At 56.6% G+C, this 17,139-nt stretch overlaps 2 protein-coding genes across 6 annotated transcripts; one reads left to right on the top strand and one right to left on the bottom strand.

Annotated features, from left to right (window-relative positions):
* Positions 1-833: 833 nt before the first annotated feature.
* Positions 834-8,369, bottom strand: TAZ (tafazzin). Of its 5 annotated transcripts, none has more exons than XM_036840209.1 (10): positions 7,924-8,369; positions 7,626-7,754; positions 6,559-6,604; positions 6,229-6,314; positions 2,908-2,988; positions 2,760-2,801; positions 2,481-2,543; positions 2,283-2,335; positions 1,816-1,893; positions 834-1,213 (listed from the first exon to the last, which is right to left on the bottom strand). In XM_036840209.1, exons 1-10 carry the CDS (start codon positions 8,030-8,032, stop codon positions 857-859), a joined length of 1,044 nt encoding a protein of 347 aa, XP_036696104.1. In that variant the 5' UTR covers positions 8,033-8,369; the 3' UTR covers positions 834-856. The 5 variants fall into 5 exon arrangements, with proteins under 5 accessions (XP_036696104.1, XP_036696106.1, XP_036696105.1 ...); XM_036840211.1 differs by having other exon boundaries at positions 1,006-1,227; XM_036840210.1 differs by having other exon boundaries at positions 1,090-1,694.
* A 4,307-nt stretch (positions 8,370-12,676) lies between these two features.
* On the top strand, positions 12,677-16,477 carry DNASE1L1 (deoxyribonuclease 1 like 1; the record flags this gene model as incomplete). The annotated part of the gene is made up of 7 exons (XM_036839353.1): positions 12,677-12,853; positions 13,213-13,301; positions 13,383-13,469; positions 14,554-14,654; positions 14,791-14,903; positions 14,983-15,231; positions 15,314-16,477. Coding segments are annotated over 7 exons (969 nt in total), but the record flags the coding sequence as incomplete, so codon positions are not given.
* Between the last annotated feature and the right edge of the window lie 662 nt (positions 16,478-17,139).

Here is a 17,139-nt window from a genome sequence, read left to right as displayed (position 1 = left end):
GGTTGAATAGTGTCCCCCCAAATTCATGTCCACCTGGAACCTCAGAATGTGACTTTATTTGGAAAAAGGATCTTTGTGAGTATAATTAGTTAAGATGAGGTCACAGTGGAGTAGCGAGCCCTAATCCAGCGAATGGTGTCCTTATAAGAAGAGAAAAAGAGACACACAGACACAGAGAAGAGGCCATACGAAGCTGGAAGCAGAGATTGGAGTGAACTTGTGTCTTCAAGCCAAGGAACACCAAGGATTGCTGGCCACCACTGGAAGCTAGGAGAGAGGCAGATCCCTCTTCAGAGCCCCCAGAAGGAGCCAACCCTGCCGTTACCCTGACCTTGGACTTCTGACCTCCAGAATTGTGAGAGAATAAATCTTTTGTTGTCTTAACCCTACCGGTTTAGGGTGCTTTGTTACTGCAGTTACAGCAAACTCATACAGTACATGTATTTTCAGCTCTGCCATTGTGTTTCCTCTTCTATGAAATGCCTGCTCACATCAGTCTTCCCGTTTTTCTATCCGATTGTTTATCCTTTTACTGATTTATAGGAGTTATTTATTTATGCTGGGTGTGAGCCCTGCATTGGTTACATGTATTACAAATCTTTGGGTTTTGAAGCAAGTCCATTAACCTCGCTCTGCATCCTTTGCAGAATGAGATTAATCCCTACTTTTGCAAGGTTGTATGGGGATTATAGACAATGACGGAAGTCTTAGGTGACTGGTACACACTGAGAGCCCATCTGGTCAAGTGCTCTTGATGTGCCCAGAGCTCTAAGGTCCAGCCTTCCTGTCCAGAGGGTCACCTCCCACCCCCACCCCTACAGAGAGGCCAGATGTAAAAGAGCACAACACAGATGCTTTATTGTTTATAAAACATGAAAACCCAGGCCCCAGGGGATTCAAGTGACGGCAGGGAGGTGGAAAGGACGGAGAAGTCGGTGGGCCCCAGCATGGGGGCAAGGGGCCGGGTCTTGGGCCCTTGCTGCAGGCTCCACTTGGCTGGGCTCCACTTCTGGGAAAGGGCAGCTCTTCTACCTGCAGCCCAGGGCTGGGCCCTGCCCGAGGGTCCCACGCCTGTGGGGAGCGCGGGCAGAAGGAAGACGTGGCTGACAGCCATCCCTGAGGAAGTGGTGAGCAGCTCCTGGATCAGGGCAGGCGGGTAGAAGCCAGGCCTGGCCACCGCCCCACTTCTACTGCCCTCCTCCAGTGCCCGGCCCTGGGAGAGAACACCTTGAAGGCAAGAAGGAAGGAGGCCCCTGCCTAAATGTCTTCCTCCCTGCGTGGCCAAGTGGGAGGAGCAGCTGAGACCCTTCTTTCAGCTGAAGAACCACAGAGGAGCTGGAACGCTCACCAACTAGGAGAGGGCACCCGTTAAGGGTTCTGTACAAATCTGTCTAAAAAACCGTATCTGAGCTCAAAGCATCAGTCCATCCCCCAGCCCAGCCCTGTGTAGGGCGAGAACCCAAAGGCGGCACCGATCGCCCGGCAGCTGGGACTCGGGTCCCAGAGCTGCCTCTGTCCCAGGCCTCGCCGCCCCTCCCCGCTCCCGCTCCAGTCCAAGAGGAAGCCGGGGCAGGGTCTGGGCGGGGTGGTGCCTATCTCCCGGCCTGCAGGTGGTTGTGGAGCTGCTCGGCCTGGCTCTTCAGGCGCTGGAATTCCTCCTGGATGAAGTCCGTCAGGGCTTTGCGAATCTCCACCTGAGGGGAAGGACTGGGGCTGGCCTGCAGCCCTCAGGGAGCTTCGCCCAGGGTCCCTGGGAGGCCAAGGGCACTGGGATGGGCTAGGACAGCTCTGGGATGGCCTGGGGGAGAAACTCACAGCTGACTTGTTCTCTGCCCGGAGCCGCTCAAGCACAGGCAGGGCACTGAAGGGCTTCCCAATCAGCACGGTGATTTTCTGTGGGGAGACGGGCCACTGGTGGGTGACAGGAGCGGGGGGTGCCCACAGCCCCAGCACCCTGGGGAGCCAGAGGCCAAATCCTGTCCCCACCTTGCTGAGCACTCCCTCGGGTCCACTCTAACCTCTCTAAAATGAGGTAGTTGGGCTCAGTGACATCCAAGGGCCATCGCAGTGCCGGGGTCCATGCCCTAGTCATCCCATCCTGTCCTGTCCCAATCCCAAGGCCTGCCCCTGCCCCGGCCTTGGTGCCAGGAAGCCCCCCACCCCACTTCACTCCGTTCCCCCTGCTGCAGCCTCCTGAATCTGGCCTCAGTGGTGCTGAGTGGGAGTCACGGGGCAGATGGCAGACAGACAGACAGACAGACAAGGTCAGCAGCCCTACCCACCTGTCCAAAGCGGGGGAAGTAGGGCGGGCTGTTAGGAAGGACGTCGTTCATTCCTGTAGCACAGCAGACAGAAGGCTGGGAAGCAGGTGTGGGGTGGAGCAGGGCAGCCCGGGCACCCCCTCTCTGCCACCCAGAGGAGACCCACCCGCCAACACCACCGAGCGAAGCCCCTCTCCCTGGGCCGCAGCCTTGGCTCACCGACATGCCACAGCGGCAGAATGACAGGATTGAGGTGACATTCGGCGATCAGGCGTCCGATTCCTACCCCAGGGAGAGGCAGGAATGGTGGCATGAGCGGAGCTTCAGTGCCAGCCTACGGCCGGGGCCACGCCTGCCCTCCCCCAGCAGCTGCCCCGGGCCAGCACGTCTGCAAGGCAAGCCCTCGTCTCGGCGCCTGCCCTTCCCGCTGCCCACAACGTGCTCCTCTGCCCCAGCTGCCACAGTCCAACCCAGCCGGGGAGGGCCAGTGGCTCTTACCCCACTTGAAGCGCAGGAACTCGGAGCTCATGTTCACTTTCCCTGTTGAGAGACAGGATGGAGGTGAGGCTTGGGGACTGCCGGGCGGTGGCGGGGGGGCAGTCCCACCCGTATTCTTGAGGGTCACGGCCCTGCCAGCCCCACTGACCTTCCGGGAAGATGTGCACCCAGTCCCCGTGGTTGAGCTTCTCCAAAATGAAATCCATTCCCTTCTGGTAGACGCCATCTCCTGCCAAGAGGCAGTCCCTCCCTTCAGTCTCCATCCTCCAGGGCCCCTCCTCCGCCCTCCCTGGGCGCAAAGCAGCAGCTCCCCATCCCCCAGCGGGCGGCCCACACGAACACCTTCCAAGGCCGGTCCCTCTCGGGCCTGCTCAGCCGCCTCCCTGATTGGGCTCTTGGAGCTTTAAGATGAGCCACCCCTGGGGCGAGCCTACCATTTGCTGCCTCTGGCCCAGTCTGTTCGTGATTTCCAGCCTCACGTGGGCCCCAGATTCTGGACAGCGACCCTTTCCCCGGGGTCTCTGCCAGGCCAGTTCCCGCAGCCGCTCCTCACAGGCTCCCCAGCCCTTCCTGAGCCCTCAGCCTCTGCTGGCCCTGCCTCCTGCTGACCCCTTCCTTGAAGGGCTCCCCGTGAAAAGTAGACTCACCCTCAGCCAGGCCTCTCGGGCACGGGAGAACATTTGACGGAACACAGTGTCACTGAGAGCTGGGGAAAACTCAAACCTGCTACATGGAAAACAGCAGGGTTGAGCCGCCCCCAATGCTAGCAACACTCGCCTTGGAGTTGCCCTGAGACCATGACACTGGACCCAGGTGGCCCGGCGGTCAGCAACAACACAGACATGAACGCCTAATGCTGCATGCTGGCTCTTGACTTGGAGGCACGTGGGGGCAATCTGTACCCACGCGCAGTAAGAGCCTCACTCGTCAACCTTGTCCGTAGAGTGGACGGAGACAGAGGAGGGGGGAGGTTGAAGAAGCGGGGTAAATATCCTTATGTTATCAAGCAAGGAGTAGAGAGCCGCATCACAAAGAGGGAGACAGACAGACAGACTGACACCGGGACTATTTGGGCCAATGCACTATGAAATGGACTTTCAACCTGTTCTGTGCAAGGCGGAGTCTTTGGAAGGTGCTAGATAGGGATCCAGGAGTCTCAACCCAACCCAAATGGGAACCCGGCCCGGCAGCTCCCTCGGGGGCTGGAGCTGGGGAGCAGTCACCCACTGCAGTTTCTCAGGGCGTCGCGGCTGAGAGCAGCAGTTTCGCTACCTGGGCTCGCATTAGCCGGTAGGGGTGGGCTGCAGGGGCGCAGGCTCCCGCTCTACAAAACCCCACTGGTGCAACCGAGCCATCCAGCTTGGAATCAAAATTTACAAATACCGTGCTTTGGGAGCAACACTTCATAATGTTTAGCTTTTGCAAATGCTACTTCTACTCACTTGTATAGCTTGTGCAAGATCACTCTGACACTTCACGTCCTATCACAAGGCCTATGCTTGGGGGGAAAGGGGAATTTTCTGGAACACAGAAGCAACATATGCCAGATACTTCCTTTGCTTCAATACGTGTTGTTAGATCTTTGCTGCATGTCAAATGCATTTGAGAAACAGCTTGTCCCTGCCCACTTTCTCTCACCAGAAGGTGCTTAGGATTAAGATTTCACGTGCTGCTTTTATTGTGCAGTAAAACTTAGATGCGGGTCAAAAAGAAGAATGAGACTAGAAGTGGACATGGAAGGCCTCTGAGGTCGCAGAAAGGAGGAACTGAGACTCAGGGATGGGGTACACGAGCAGAGTCGCCACCTCTCAGAGCAGTGCATGATAAACAACGCCACGGTCGCTTGCCGTGACGTTGTAGCCTCTGCTTGTGTTTTAGTGAAAGGAGGCAGCCTCCAAAAGCAGCAAAAAGAGAAAGTGTTCCAGGTGGCTATCTCTGGGGAGTAACCAGGTCTGCAGATCTGGAGGGTGGGCGCTGCAGCTTTTCGTTAAAGAACCTTGTTTATTATTTGAGGTTACTTTATTGGATTTTACCATGTTTTACTTCCATCTACTAGAAGTAAGATTTCTCTGACCTCCAACGCCCTTTGGTTACTTCCTCTTCACAATCCAACCTCTGGGAGGAGTGGCCAGCCCGCTGTCCACCCCGCGCCCCGCCCCGAAGCTCCTGTGGCCGTCAGTCCAGAGAAATGGCTTCTCCAGGGTCACCGGAGGCTTCCACAGTACCGAGGGGCCCTGCTTTGCTTCTTTCCTCTCTGGCCACTGCTCTCTGCTGTCTTGGTGGCTCGTGTCTCCTTCTGTGCTGAGGTGCTGTCCTGGGCCCCTGCTCTCTCCGTGCTCTCCCCGTCTACGATCTCAGTTGTATGTTTGTGACTTTGTTTGCGGTTGAGTTCCGGTATCTTTATTCCCAAGCGTTCTTTTGAGTTCCAGAGCTGCGCATCTCACTGTCTCTGGACCGCTCGCCTCCTCAGGTGACAGGCCCCTCTCAAGCGCCATGCTGCCTTCCCCTAGTCCCATCCTCCCAGTGGCTCACCGTTTCCAGACATCACCTAGTGTCATCTTTGCATTTCCTTTTCCTCGCCCCCTCCTACACCCAACCTATCAAGTCCTGTCCACTCCGCCTCCAGAGCGTATCCCAAAGCCGCCTCATCTCTGCTCTCCGTGGTGACCGCCAGAGGCCCAGCTACAATCCTCGACCCCGCTTCTGCCCTCCAGGCACACTGCAGCTGGGGACTCTCTCTCTAACCACACTCGAAAGCCCCGTCACTACCCTGATGAGAAAACGGAGCCCAAATTCTTCACATGATTGTTCCAGAACCTTCACTTTCAGCCTGCAATGCACATTTTCTACCTTTATCACGTACCTCTCCAGTGTCTGCTACATGCTTCCCGTGTCTAGGATGCCTTTCCTTTCATATTCTCCCTGGAAAAACCCTGCTTCCCCAGAGGAAAAAGCAACCTGGATTTGAATCCTGGCTTTGCCACCTCTTGCCCTGTGACCTTGGGCCAGCACCTTTGTCCCTCTGAGCCCCTTTGTCTGGAGAAGGGGGATGAAAATGGGCCCTACCTCCGGAAGCTGAGAGGTGCTGAGTAATCACTCAACGTCACACCCCTCACCCTACAGCACAGGCCACCACCATCACACACTGATGACACCACACTGCCATCAGTGAGTCTCTCTCAGCAACGTCCTCAAGAGAAGGAACCGGGGATAACGCCTCGTCCACTTCTAACACCGGAGCCGGGGGCACACAATCCTCAGGCAGTCGCAGGGAATGGAGTGCTCTCCAGGAAGCCACCGCCACCCCTCCCGCCGCAGGATGAAGCTGGGCCTCACGCGAGTGAGGCAGCGGCGCCCGGCTCCCTGTCCCAGCAGGGTCCCTCTACTCCCAGCACTGCCAAGCCAGAGGCACGGGCCACCAGTCTCCCGGCCCCAAGGGAGGCCAGAGAAGTCCCCAGAAGCACCTCACCTCGGCACACGGGCACGCACTTGCCCAAGCTGAAGAAGTGGGAGTGCAGCTCCTTGGTGAAGCAGATGTCTGCGGCCGCGGGGGTCCTGGAGCGGGGACAGACGCGGTCACCGTGGCCTCCCCTGCACCTTGCTTCTCTGCCCTGCTCCCAGCATGAGGCCTGACATCGTGGGCAGTGCAGAATGGAGGCACAGGGGGGCCTGCGGGGCCCCACCCCGTGCCCTGCCTGGACTGCTGGAGGCTCCTCCTGGGCACAGTAGGGGGAGGGCAGACCTGGGCAGAGACGGGTGAAGCCTGCCAGCCCACCACGAGGGGCCCACTGCTCCTCACCAACGCATCAACTTCAGGTTCCAGATGTGGCGGAGTTTCAGGATCCCTGGAGAAGGAGAGGAAAGGCTTCATGCCCCAACTTACCTTGTGCCTAGGGGGCGCCGATTTCTGTCACCCTGTTTCGGGGAAGGAGGGACATGGACAGCAGCACTACCATTTCCCTACGGCCCAAAGTGGCATCTTCCCGACCCTTGGGCTGGACCCCCAAGTTCTCCCTGGCCCCTCCCTCTCTCACCCCCTATGTCTTATTAGTCACCACAGCTGGTCTGCCTACCTCCCCGATACATTCTGACGCTGCCTATTCTTCTACCCATTCCCCCATTGTCACTGCCACGCCCCTGGTCCAGGTTACTGGATGGCTCTAGAGCCTCCTTCCTGGTCTCCTGGAATCTGCCTGTGGCACCCTGTGGGCCATGCTCTGCCCGGCGGCAAGGGTGAGCTATGAAAGGCTCTGATTTGACCAAATGGCTCCCCACGAGCTCTACCTCCTAGTCTATAACCTCCTGAGTTCAGCAGTGGGAGCCCCGGGCACCCCTGTAACCAGCCATCTGGGTTACTGGAGCCAAGCCACTCCCTGTGAAGTCAGCAGAGCAGGAACTTCTAGGTGGGGAAGCCGGCTCCCAAACGAGGCTGGTGGAAGGCTACAAACCCAGCCTGGGGCAAACCTGGAAACAGGACACAGGTCTTCCAGCCCCTAGCCCAGAGTTGCCTTGACAGGACACTCTGTGGTCCTCAGATTTATTCCCAAGGCTCTTTGGAACCGTCAACAGTTTAGAGAATGGAGGGTCTGACACATTGGGCCTGATACATCAGAGTAAAGAAGCTGTCAGACCTTGCCCTGCAGCCATTCCCTCCAAATATCTGAGGCCCTCTCCAAATTACACTCCCTAGGAGGATGCTGAAGGGGCCACAAATCAAACTTTCATCCCTGGGGCAGGACATCCCAGAAACAGGAGTGCCAGAGCTATGCAAAGCAGCCCGTGAGGAGTGAGTTTGTTCTGCTTGTGTTTGGCCCTGTCCCAGGCTCCCTCCTTGCTTCCCCAAACCCAGCACACTGGCCCGTGTACCCCAGAGATGAGGGTCATCCATGCAGGACTGGTGATTGGACACCGTGATGAGGGGCGTGGCTGGGCCTCGGTTCTCGATGAGCTCGTACAGCACCTCCTTGTTGTGGACGGTGAGGTGGTTCATGCACTCTGGCGGGAGAGGGGAAGGGTCGGGATCTTGGCCTCCTTTCCGGGGAGCCCAGGGCTCCCCCCACCCCCGGCCAAGCCAGCCCCTGCCAGCGCCCCCAACCCCGAACACCAACTCTGGTTGGGCGTGGAGACCCGTGGCCAACCCTGACTCGGCTTTGGGTCCACTCACTGGTCCAGAAGCAGCTGTAGGTGCCCACCAAGCCCATGACGACGCTGCTGGCCAGGGTCCAGGTGAGCGGCGGCACCGCGGGGAACGGCCATTTCACATGTAGGGGCATCTCCCCCCCGACCAAGCTTCCCCCACCGCCCCCGGCGGCCCGGCGCTCCCCCTGCCCTGGGGCAGGCTGTGGGGCTACTCTAGGTCCGTGTCCTCAACCGCTCGGGGAATGGGTCCCTAACAGGCCCGCGCCACAGACGGGCGCCGCGGCTTGGCGCGACAGGGGACTCGACCAAGGTCACCTAGTGGGTCAGGCCAGAACCGGGCCCGGCCCCGATCTCTCGCCACACACTAGCCGCCCTGGAGCCAGGACACGGGGTGCGCACTGAGGACCTAGCGCGGACGGGGGCAACAGCCGCGAGGCCCCCGCACCCGCCGGAAAGCGAGCCTGCGACAACGCCGGGCTCTACCGCCGTCTGTCGCAAAACGCGCCCGGGCCGCTTGACGGCAGCGGGGGCGGGCCCGCGGGCCGCGTGGCCCCGCCCCGCTCCGGAGCAGTCCGGATTTGAGGCTGCCGTCTGGTTGCAGGTCCGTTTTGTCTCATTAGTTCCTCCCTGGTAAAGGCTCCGTGAGTAACACGGGCTGCGCAGCACGGTTACCTGACACCACGCAAGATCAGGGCTAGCTTTCCTGGTGGTGCAGTGGTTAGGAGTCCGCTTGCCAATGCTGGGGGACACGGGTTTGAGCCCTGGTCGGGGAAGATCCCACATGCCGCGGAGCAGCTAAGCCCACGTGCTACAACTATTGAAGCCCGCGCGCCTAGAGCCCGTGCTCCAGAACAAGAGAAGCCACTGCAATGAGAAGCCCGTGCACTGCGCGCAGCAACGAAGACCCAATGCAGCCAAAAATAAATAAATAAAATAAATTTATTTAAAAAAAAAAAAGATCGGGACTGGCGGAGCACTTTTACTTTAGTTTTTTTCTCCCTTTGTTTTCATTAATTTCATATAACATGGAATTAACCATTTTATAGTATTTTATAGCATTTTACATTCATACATTATTTTATGTATGTAACATATGTAATGTTATATGTTGTATATGTTACATTATGTAATTTTACATAATTAGCTACATACAATTTATTTTTTTAAAAAATTAATTTATTAATTTATTTATTTTTGGCTGCGTTGGGTCTTCGTTGCTGCACGCGGGCTTTCTCTAGTTGCTGCAAGCGGGGGCTACTCTTCGTTGTGGTGTGCGGGCTTCTCATTGCGGCAGCTTCTCTTGTTGTGGAGCATGGGCTCTAGGTGCACGGGCTTCAGTAGTTGCAGAATGCAGGCTCAGTAGTTGTGGCTCGTGGGCTCTAGAGCGCAGGCTCAGTAGTTGTGGCACACGAGCTTAGTTGCTCCGTGGCATGTGGGATCTTCCCAGACCCAGGGCTCGAACCCATGTCCCCTGCATTGGCAGGCGGGTTCTTAACCCCTGCGCCACCAGGGAAGTCCCCATACAATTTATTTAATTTTTTAAATTAATTAATTTATTTTTGGCTGCATTGGGTCTTCGTTGCTGCGCGTGGGCTTTCTCTAGTTGCATGGAGCGGGGGCTACTCTTCCGTTGCGGTGCGCGGGCTTCTCACTGCGGCAGCTTCTCTTGTTGCGGAGCGTGGGCTCTAGGCACAAGGGCTTCAGTAATTGTGGCACGTGGGCTTCAGTAGTTGTGGCTCGTGGGCTCTAGAGCGCAGGCTCAGTAGTTGTGGCACATGGCTTAGTTGCTCCGCGGCATGTGGGATCTTCCCGGACCAGGGCTCGAACCCGTGTCCCCTGCATTGGCAGGCGGATTCTTAACCACTGTGCCACCAGGGAAGCCCTACAATTTTATATAATCACAATATTACAGCATTGTACTATACGAATGTATGTATGTAATATAATGTAACATGTGATGCAATATGTAATATATAGCGGCATATAACATACAATAGGAAATACTATATATATTACAGTATTTTATATCGTTTAGTACACCCTCAGTGTTGTCAAGCACCACCTCTAACTAGGTCCAAACATGTTCATCACCCCAAAAAGAAAGCCCTGTAGTCGTTAAGCAGTCTATTTTTTATTTTTAAAGCAAAGTATAATTTTATTGATTAAAAAATATTTTTCCCGGGAATTCCCTGGCGGTCCAGTGGTTAGGAGTCGGTGCTCTCACTGCGGAGGGCCTGGGTTCAATCCCTGGTCCGGAACTAAGATCCAGCAAGACGCGGAAAAATAAAAAAATTCCCAATCTTCAGCTCATCACCACCCCAAATCCATTAGCACGTAGGTTCTGCCAACGGGGACATTGCCCCGAAGACCGCACTGCAACCATCCAGTAAGGACCCATCGCCCGCCCGCAGACACCGCCTGAGTCCCCCACTTGTCCCAGCAGCGACACTGCAGGACCCCCACGGGGCACTGAGCTGCCAGCGCTCTAATCTCTCAGGTACAGTTTTTTAGTCCGCCCTCGGCTTCCACCACCATGGCCAGTTCCTGCGCCGACTGTCGCTCGCTTTGGGTATTCAGAGCGCTCAGAAGTGCGCAGCCACACCGGGCCCGGCCCGAGGACTTGGAGAGAAGGCTCTTGTCCTCGGGGGTGCCCAGGCTCGCCGCGGGGCTTCCCTCTGTCGGGCACACGCTCCAGCTCTGGAGTCTTCCCCACCGTATCCTTCCTGCAGGCGGCCGGGGACGGGGGCTGAGCGCCGGGCCTGGGAGAGCGCAGAACGGAGTCTGCGCTCGGGCGCCCGCAGCCCCTCGCCGCGCGCCCTGGGCACAGGCAAAACTCTGACTCACAGCTCGGTCATCTGCTCAAACCCTCCCCCGCCTTCGCCTCCGCTAGCGCCCTGTCCCACCCGGGCGGGGAAGGGGGGGGTCTGGTGGGAAAGTGGGCGGCCAGGTCCGCGCCAGGCCCGCTGCCCAACCTCCCTGCGGCCTCCGGGGCGGAGCCAGGGCCGGGCCCGCCCACCGGGAAGGGTGGGGCTGCCGAACCAGCCCGGACGGGTGGGGAGAGTTGAGAGCCTGTACCTCTTTTCTCGTCTGCGGTCTCTGCCCAGGCAGACGCTGTGATTCCGTGGGGAGTCGCGATCCGCTCACAGCACAGGAAGGTGGTGTGGAGACGACCCGGTCTGTGCAGGTATGGGAGCCCTCTGGCCAGAGGGAAGGAGGAAGTTGCCCCCAGCCTGTGAGGGAAGGCGAGAGGGGAAGGGAATCCCAGGGCTGGGGCTAAGGGCTGGTGTTGGGAGCCCGGACCGACTTTGGGCTGAGGCCAGGAACTCTCTAGTTCTTTTCCTCCGCCCACCTGGGAGCCCCTGGCCCCACAGCCTCCAAGCCTGCCCTCGCCAGCCCAGGGCTGCCTAAAGGCCTACATACATCCCAGAATAGATACCAGGGCAGGGGACCCAAACTAGCATGAATGACAGAGCAGGTGGCTAGGGAGAAACAGGCATGGAGCCCAGGCAGGCAGAAAGTGAAACCAAGGGGGAAGGTGACAAGGCAACAGAGAAAAGCAGGCAGACAGAAGTAGAGGGACTTACGTCGCTGTATGAGGGCAACACCAACAGGGAGCTGGGAGTTGAGCAAGGGCCTGAGCCCAAAAGACAGGGCAAAGCCTGGGAGCCTGAGAGAAAGATAAACTGAGAAAGACACTCAGGAAGAGGGGGGCTCCAGCTGGTAAGATGAACAAGTAGGGCTCACCAGTGGTAGAGGGGATGGGGAGAGGGCCTCCATCACACACTGCAGTGTGGTGATTTGTGGTATCCGAGATCATTCTAAATGCATACGCCCTTGAATCCAGCAATTATACTGCTGGGAGTTTGTCTTAAACATAATGTCTGCCGAGTGAGGAGACAGAGATGCACGAAGATGGTCCTTCTAGTTGCTAATGGCGGTGAAAAGTTGGAATCAACTCTAAGGTTGAACCCTTGTGAACTGCTGGTGGGAATGTAAGATGGGGCAGCCACTGTGGAAAATAGTATGGCAGTTCCTCAAAAAAATTAAATATAGAATTACCATATGTTCCAGCAATTTCACTTCTAGGTATCTAACCAAAAGGATCAAAAGCAGGAACTTGAAGAGATATTTGTACACTCACGTTCACAGTAGCACTATTGACGGTAGCCAGAAAGTGGAAGCAACCCAGTGTCCATGGATAGGTGAATAGATGAACAAAATGTGGTCCATCCATACAGTGGAATGTTATTTAGAATTTAAAAGGAAGGACATTCTGACGTGGATGAAATGAGCACATTATGATCAGTGAAATCAAACGGTCACAAACAGACAGATACTGTGTGACTCCACTTGTATGAGCCGCTTAGAGTCGTCAGATTCCTAGAGACGGAAAGCAGGATGGGGGGCCACGGGCTGGGGGAGGGGGGTGGGGGTTAGTGTCTAATGGGGACAGAGTTTCAGTTTGGGAAGATGGAAAAGTTCTGGGGATGGATGGTGGGGATGGTTGCACAACAATGTGAAGGTGCTTCATGCCACTGAACTTAAAAATGCTTAAGATGGTGAACTTGATGCTATGTGTATTTGACCGCAATTAAAAAGAATGAGATTGAACCATACATGCTGATGTCGGAAGGTGTCCACAAGGAAGAAAGGCAGGAAATGTGTGGTGCTGGCAGCTCTGGGAGGCTGGTGCTGGGCAGCAGCAGGATGGCATCACTTTCTCTGTCGCATATTACCATGTCCTTCTGGAACTAGAATTGAGCCCGACTGGGACCTGAACCTGGAGCAACCTGGATTCCTCTGGAGGGTTCCAGAAGCCCATACATGGCCATGCACTGCTCCTGCTCCTCCTCCTGGCTGGTGGGGCTGAGGCCTTTCACATCTGTGCTTTTAACACCCAGCGGCTGACGCTCAACAAGGTGGCCAAGGAGCCTGTGCTGGACACCTTAGTTCGGGTAGGTTCATCACTGCAGAGAAGCTGTGCCCCTAAGGACCATGACCCAAAGCCCCTAGCCCTACCTGACCAGGGGCATGTGCCAGAGAAGAGGGGACATCAGGAGACATGGTGTGGAGACATGGAGCACCGTTCTTCCCTGTCGCTGGCCTCAGTCTCCTCCTCCATAAAGTGGGTGTGGTGTTGGTGGAGATGGCATTCAGTCTTCTCCCGGGTCCCTTCTAGCCTCGCTGCTCTGTTTGGCCTGCAGCCAGCATGTCATGACACTCTTGGCCGCGCTGGTGCCAGGTCCCCAGGGATACCACCCCTCTCCCAGGGTGGCTGGCACTGAGTGGGGCTGGCCTTCCTGGTGTCCTGCAGATCCTGGCTCGCTGTGACATCACAGTGCTGCAGGAGGTGGTGGACTCTACTGGCAGTGCCATCCCGCTCCTGCTTCGAGAACTCAATCGGTGAGGAGGGCTCTGGGGGTCTAAACTGGGGGCCCCACCGAGCCTCAGGGCCGCTGACCCGAGGTTCCCCTTTCCTGGCAGATTTGATGACTCTGGGCCCTACAGCTTCCTGAGCAGCCTCCTGCTGGGGCGTGGCACGTACAAGGAGAAATACGTGTATATCTACCGGTGAGTGCAGATGGTAACCGGGGCGGTCTGGACACTTGGCCCGGTGTGAGGTGGCGCAATAGCCCCAAGGGTGGCCCTCACCTCCGCATCACACTTTTTCTCCTCAGTGGTTTTACCCTGGGGTCTTCTTGTCCTCTACCCCAGACAGCTTTAGTGCCCATGTGTCCCTCCAGCAGGTGGCCTTCTGCAAGCACAGAAGTGGGGCCCCCCGCCTCTCTCCTGTGGAAGCCACAGGGGCTCGGGGTGAGGCTGGCTCCCTCTTTGGGAGTGATTGGTTGCAGCTTCTGGGAAGAGGCTTACCAGGGGCCTGTCGTGGGTCCTGGGCAGACCCAGTTTCCGGAAACAGCCCTAAGTCCCTGGGAGGATAGCCTCGGGGGGGGGGGGTCAGGATTGAGAGGGCAAGGGTGGCAGTCAGGGAAGGAGACCTGTTCCTATACATAGATGAAATTACATAATGTCTAGAATTTACTCCAAAATGATGGGGGAACAGAGACACGCCCATACAGCAGTACCGCTCATAACAATCTCAAAGTGGAAATGATCCGAGTGTCCGTCAGCTGATGAACAGATAAACAAAAGGCGGTCTCTCCACGTAGTGGAATATCATTCAGCCTAAGAAGGAAGGAAGTCTGAGCCAGGCTGCAGCCTGGATGAACCTGAAACACATGTGCTAAGGGAAAGAACCAGACACAGAAGACTTTGTATTATTGGATTCCATTCACATGAAATGTCCAGCAGAGGCGAATGTACAGAGACAGAAGACAGATCAGGGGCTGCCAGGGGCTGGCGGGGAGGGGATCGGGAACTGCTCATGGGCGAGGTTTCTTTGGGGTGATAAGAATGTTCTAAAATTGATTGTGGTGATGGTTGCACAACCTTGTGAATGTACTGAACGCCACAGAATTGTGCATTTTAAACAGGTGAGTTTTACGATGTGCAAATTATATCTCAATCTAAAAGAAGTTCTAGAAAGAAAGGCTAGGCAGACTGTGCTTACATGAAATGGAGCTGCTGGTGGAGGGCCCCCTCCCTGAGTGCCAGGTCTGATGTGGGCACTTGCAAACCGAAACCTGTGGTCCACCAGGTCACACAAGACGCAGGTCCTGGATTCCTACGTGTACGACGATCAGGATGACCTCTTTGCCCGGGAGCCCTTTGTGTGCCGGTTCTCTTTGCCCAGCAAGGGTAGGTAGGGATGAAGGGTGGCCCGTTATGAGGGAGCAGGAATGGGGCTCTGGTGGGTTCTACGGGGGGCTGGGGGGGTGCTGGGCAGAGGAGGGCCAGGAGTGGCTGGGAGCCCTCCGTCCCTGGGGCCTTGCAGTCCTTCCCAGCCTGGTGCTGGTCCCACTGCACACCACGCCGAAGGCCGTAGAGACGGAGCTGAACGCCCTGTACCACGTGTTTCTGGACGCCTCCCAGCGCTGGCAGAGCGAGGTAGGGCTGGGCCAATTGTACGGGAGGGAGGGGACAGGATGGCCAGCTGGCCAGGCCCGACTGCTGCTTCCCTCTCCAGGACGTGATCCTGCTTGGGGACTTCAACGCTGACTGTGCTTCGCTGACCAAAAAGCACCTGGATGGCCTAGTCCTTCGGACTCAGGCTGCCTTCCACTGGGCCATCGCTGATGGCGTGGACACCACGGTGCGGGCCAGCACCCGCTGCACCTACGACCGCATAGTGCTACACGGGGAGCATCTCCAGAGCCTGCTGCGCGGCACAGCCGCCTTCGACTTCCCCCGGAGCTTTGGGCTCACCGAGGAGGAGGTAAAGGGCTGAGGCAGGAATGGGCTCACAGGGAAGTCCCTAGGCCCTGAGACTGATGCTTTGTCCCGCTGCCCACCCCCAGGCCCTCAACGTCAGCGATCACTTCCCCGTGGAGGTGGAGGTGGAGCTGAGCTGTGCGGTGCACGGGGTCCAGCCCGTCAGCCTGGCCACTCGGGTACTGTCACTCCTGCTTCTCCTGCCACTCCTGTCCCCCCAGCTGGGCCTGGTGGCCTGAAGCCAGGGCATACCAGCTGCCCACAGATGTGAGGCCTGTGCTGTTTCCTGGGCTCAGACCCCCGCCCCCTTCTATCCTGCCCTGCCACTCCTGTGTGCCTTTGCTTTGCCTCGTGTTCTTTGGTTGGGCCTGTGCTTGGCATCGGAATGTGGAAGAGGAAGGCAGGGGCCCTGAGGCTGGAACCGTGCCACTCTTACCCCAGGTAGTGTCAGGAGTGAGGACAAAAAGCAGGCTCCAGGGCTTGGGGGGCGGGGGTTGGGGAACTAAGATCCCCCATGCCGCAATGAAGATCCCACGTGTCACAACTAAGACCCCGATGCAGCCAAAGAAATAAAAAAATTTATTGTATAACAAGACCATACACGCTGAGAACAGAAAGCTAGACTGCAGGGATATTACGTGTGTGTAGCAGACATGGCAAAGGGTCATCTTTATCGTACATGGGACTCATATGAACCAACAATATCAAGACCCCACTAGATACAAGGACGGAGATAAGCGGTTTACACACACACACACACACACACACACACACACACACACACACACACACGGTAACTAGTCAACAGGAAATGTTTAAGTTCATTGTAACCCAGCTAGCTGCCCTGACACCTCTGCTCAAGTCCATGTTCAGAACCACCATGCAGTCTGGCCCCCACCCCCCAGGATGCTGTCGGCACTGCCTGGAAGAGGCTGGTTGCCAAGGCTACAGGTGCACACAAAGTAGCTACGTAAACCAGTTATAGTATCTACAAAAGTTACTGTGCAACCATGATAGCTACTATGTGACTATGTGATCCCCCAGGGGAAAGGGCTACAGGATACAACATACGCTGAAGTAACAGTGACTCCACTTAGTGTTATCACAGAACCCCTCCTTCCCAGCTCCATTTCCCAGAGAACAGAGCTCATTAAAGATGGCTAGCAGGAGGGCTTCCCTGGTGGCGCAGTGGTTGAGAATCTGCCTGCCAATGCAGGGGACACGGGTTCGAGCCCTGGTCTGGGAAGATCCCACGTGCCGCGGAGCGGCTGGGCCCGTGAGCCACAATTGCTGAGCCTACGCGTCTGGAGCCTGTGCTCCCAACAAGAGAGGCCGCGATAGCGAGTGGCCCCCGCTTGCCACAACTGGAGAAAGCCCTCGCACAGAAAGGAAGACCCAACACAGCCATAAATAAAATAAATTAAAAAAAAAAAAAGATGGCTAGCAGGACAGAGTTTTTTAAATGCAAGTTATGTTTTTATAATTTAGAAACATCTACTTTAGGTTAAAAGGTAGTTTTAAACTTTAGAAATAGCAGTTACTAAGGATTACAAAATGCCAGAGGCCTCTCAGGGGCTGAGTGCTGCATTCAGTCACAGCCAGACTGCAGCAAGGCTCTCCGGCTACTATGCTGGGCTCTGGAACCGAATCCCTTTAGGGTCGTCTTCTCCTGGGCTCACAGCCTCAGGCCACCCCACCAAGCAGAGCTCTGGGACTCAGCTGCTCTTACAGCAGGGTGGCCCTGGCAGTTGGTGTCAGACAGCACACCAGGATCCCCTGGGCCAAAGAGGGCACTGCACACTATTTGCCCAAAGGTCTCTTGTCGCCAAGCCCTATCTCAGCCATAGGAGCTTGATATCAGGAGTAAAGGGCCCTGGGAGTGAGGCCCTATAAGGGGTAGTGGGTTAGGCTT

This window comes from Balaenoptera musculus, chromosome X (genome assembly GCF_009873245.2).
Source record: "Balaenoptera musculus isolate JJ_BM4_2016_0621 chromosome X, mBalMus1.pri.v3, whole genome shotgun sequence".
Taxonomy (NCBI): domain Eukaryota; kingdom Metazoa; phylum Chordata; class Mammalia; order Artiodactyla; family Balaenopteridae; genus Balaenoptera; species Balaenoptera musculus.
Note: the sequence above shows the minus strand (reverse complement) of the source record. Positions and strands in the feature narration are given on the sequence as shown.